The sequence below is a fragment of the Echinococcus granulosus genome (assembly GCF_000524195.1).
Source record: "Echinococcus granulosus chromosome Unknown EG_S00006, whole genome shotgun sequence".
Classification (NCBI taxonomy): Eukaryota; Metazoa; Platyhelminthes; class Cestoda; order Cyclophyllidea; family Taeniidae; genus Echinococcus; species Echinococcus granulosus.
In genome coordinates this window covers 253,982-257,433 of record NW_020170386.1, presented here as the reverse complement: position 1 = coordinate 257,433, position 3,452 = coordinate 253,982, and the positions used below count along the sequence as shown (strand labels likewise).

Here is a 3,452-nt window from a genome sequence, read left to right as displayed (position 1 = left end):
AGGAGCAGCGGAAATAATTAATGCGCCACGAAGCGATGAACACATGTTCTCTGGAGTAAATAGGTACAAAAGGGTATTCAAAGATATAGTTCCCCGAAGTGACAGAACTAGTTTAGAAATACTTATGGCGTACCGGGAGGATAGCCTAGAAGGGGCGAATTTCAATAGCTATAGCCACAAGAACTGTCAAAACTGACGATTAGAAAATGATAACCATTGGAAGCGTACAAATGGCGATAAAAATGCATATGAATGAATGACGAAATTGACTAGAATATCAGGTTCTAAGAGGAAATTGAGGTGCTTAGGGGGAGTGAGGGGAAGGAGTGGAGGCCCGCTGACGTCGAATGTGTCGAGAAACACAACGAGGCGAACCTAAAAATATTTAAAAGTGTTGTTGAAAAACTTGGTTTCTCAAGAAAATAGTAAACTTCTTGATTACAGAGGCCGTTGACAACGTGCACCACTGCAGCAAACCTGAGAAGCGGAAAACATCTCATTCTACTAAGCCTTCAGTAGTAGAGTTGAGATTTAGCCAACAAGAACAGAAATTAGCCTTAGAAAAGCAGGACACCAACAAAGTGGTAAACGCGACTGCGACAAGCGAAGAGACCAAAAGAAGACGTTTTCTAAGTGAAATGAACAAGACAAATAGCCGAAATACAATATTGGTGACGACTAATTCTCAAGTCAATTAGAGAAAACAATCACACCCCCAATGTCTTTAACTTTTGACCAGAAGATACATTGAGATTGCGTTTGTACCCATACACCAAAGATGGGGCGACAGTGAAAATCATATGCACAAGAACATACCAGCAGAATCAGACGCATGCAGAGTGACAGGTAGAGATTGCCTAGAACTGCTAGAGCCGTCTGAACGTCCGTTCGGAGTGGAGACCAATGCGAGAGTTGGGGAGCGTGACGATTTCTTCTTTCCGCCAGTGAGGCTGGCCGACAAGGTGCCGACCATGCTGCTATTGTCACAGCTGACAGCTAACGTTAGTTTCTTTGACAGTAGAGAACATCCCAAAGAAATTCCGGGTGTTGCCTTCAGGTAGCGTGACAAATGAGGCCGCGGTGTTCCCGTGGCGGGACGCGATGAAGGTGAAAACAGGTTCGAGTTGCTGATGGTAGCGGCTGGCCGCGGTGTCAAAATATTGAACTGTTCCCTACGAACGCGCTTTCGAGATCGCGAATCGGGAACAACAAAGGAATCACCAGTAACTTCTATTCCAGTTGTATTAGCAGAAGCGCTACACGGTGGAAGTCGTTGATACAAGTAAAGCCACGTTAAAAGCGATTTAATTCAATGGTCGAGACTTCAAGTTCGTGTATTCAAAATTAAAAAATAGGCATATTATGAAAGTGATTATCAAAGCTGCCAAAATGAAGATTGTAATAAATAGACATAAACTAACTTATTAGGGGTTTCGAGAACAGAGTTGACATTTCCCTCCGTGGCTTTGGACAGCTTTAGTGCCCTTGGTTGTCGCCTGTGTCGTAACGTTGTGTTGTCCAATGAAGTACTGCCCAACTGCAATTCGTTTCTGTCACTTGGAGCTTTGAAAGATAATTCGAGAGGTGCTGATTCAGTAGCTGGGGCACCTGGTAGAGCAACCGATTTTGACAATCTTCCCCGCGGCGGGGTCCTCAATGGAGTATTCTCCTCTTTCACCACAGTCTTGGGACCCTGTCTTCCGACTGCGTGACTTTGAGAGGATCGGCCGCGCTTTGGCGTAGCTACTGAGGCTACGAACGGGTAGGGAAATTTAATGCCGGGGCCTGTTCCTCAAACAAAATATTGTAAAAATCAGCATCAAGAGAACGTAGTTTTCAATGTTTTGTGATGATTTACTATTCCAAATATGACAAGTTCGCCAGAAACCCAAAAATAGTGACTCATTCTTCGGAGGGAACAAATCCACAAAGGATGCGTCTTCGGTTGGATACCATAAGTTAAAAGCAAGAGCTTGAAACGTAATCCAATTTTTCAGGACAACATTGCGATATTGGCGATTATAGTAGAAAAAGAACAATAGAGAGCATTGCATCATAAATAATATAATAATAGCAACGCCGCATACCAAGAGAGTCATGATTTCGCGAACTAACTCGAGAAGCATCCTTCACTCCCCCTTTTACCTCATTCACTTCCTTCCTGACCAGCATCTGTGCTTTGAACTGCGAAAAGTTGGAACGCTTCACCGGCTTGGAGACAAGTAGTTTCGAGGCCTTAGATTTACTTGACGGTGAAAGCAGACGCTTGAAAAACAAAAAAGTGTTAATTATAGGACGGTGTCCGGCACTAGACCCACTGTTCACAAATAAGCTGGTTCTTGCAAAATGTTTTAACAGTTCGATCACATAACACTAACCAATTGCCAATTGAGCTAACCCAATCAATTATAAGTCAACAAATAATAAGCACAACCTTGAGCGTGCCCTTAGGCTTCAACTTTTGCGCAGCTGTGACTGTGACGGAATCAGGATCGAGAGCTTTGACGGGCCTGGGCAAACGCGAGCCCCCAATGCCTTTCCTTTTTTCGATGGCAGGAGCAGCCATTCTAGCAGGAGTAACCGGTGGGGTGTTTAAGGCCCAACCAGAGACCTCCCGCCACCTGCGTAGTCGTTCGAATGACTTATCAATATCAGCAATCTGTTGAGATATTATGGCCCACATCCCTAACAGGTCGTTTATATTGGCACGCTGATGGGGTGTTACGTCTGCTTCGTCTTGCTGCTGGCGAAGAGAATCCTCCGTCAGATCAACGAGAGACGAGAAGAAGGGAAACTTCTTGGTGAGCAACAAACCACACTTGCCGACAGCCGCGCGGATGCTACTGACAGCTAAAAATAAACTTATAAGTATATGATGTGACATCAATGACGAGTAGGGATTAAATACGTACCATTTTCAGGAATTGATTCGCCCTCCTCTGCCATAACATCCTCCCATGCTGCTTTAGTAGATGACAATCGTGAGGCCTCCATGTGAACAAGAACGCGAAATCCACTAACCGAACTTGGATCCTTAGGAGCGCCACTCTGACTTTCCGCTATTTGTGATGACGAGGCGATTTCCCTGTCTTGGAAAGATTCCTCCACTTTTTTTAGAGGAGGTACATTTTCACAATTATCCACGCCGTCGATATCTATGCCCTCCGGTTCTTCATGTGAAAGATTCTTTGATACTAGAGAGGTGGGGATGTTTTTGTACTTGGATAAACCCGAACTAGAAAATAAACAATGGCGGATTAACTACGACCTGAATCAGCAAAAGCATTGCGAAATTTACTTGTGAAATGACTTGAGTTCCAATGTGTAAATATTCGCTTAAAAATACTCAACATGTTCAATAAACACATTCCCTCAAATAAAAAAACGGCGAAAAATTGTTCAAGAAATCACCAACGTATTGAAAAGAAACGCACTCCGAACGTGCAGGATCA

The 3,452-nt window shown here is 43.9% G+C and overlaps 1 protein-coding gene across 1 annotated transcript in view; it reads right to left on the bottom strand. All coding sequences in view use genetic code 11, as the record gives it.

Moving 5' to 3' along the window:
• Positions 1-304: 304 nt before the first annotated feature.
• EGR_01524 (Disks large-associated protein 5) overlaps positions 305-3,452 on the bottom strand; it is a gene marked incomplete at both ends in the record, with an annotated part of 3,855 nt that continues 707 nt past the window's right edge. Inside the window, 6 exons of the mRNA XM_024490773.1 lie at positions 305-375; positions 817-1,256; positions 1,422-1,752; positions 2,088-2,265; positions 2,435-2,850; positions 2,913-3,235. Of these exons, the coding sequence (XP_024354638.1) occupies positions 305-375; positions 817-1,256; positions 1,422-1,752; positions 2,088-2,265; positions 2,435-2,850; positions 2,913-3,235 (1,759 nt within the window). The remainder of the gene's footprint in view (positions 376-816; positions 1,257-1,421; positions 1,753-2,087; positions 2,266-2,434; positions 2,851-2,912; positions 3,236-3,452) is intronic.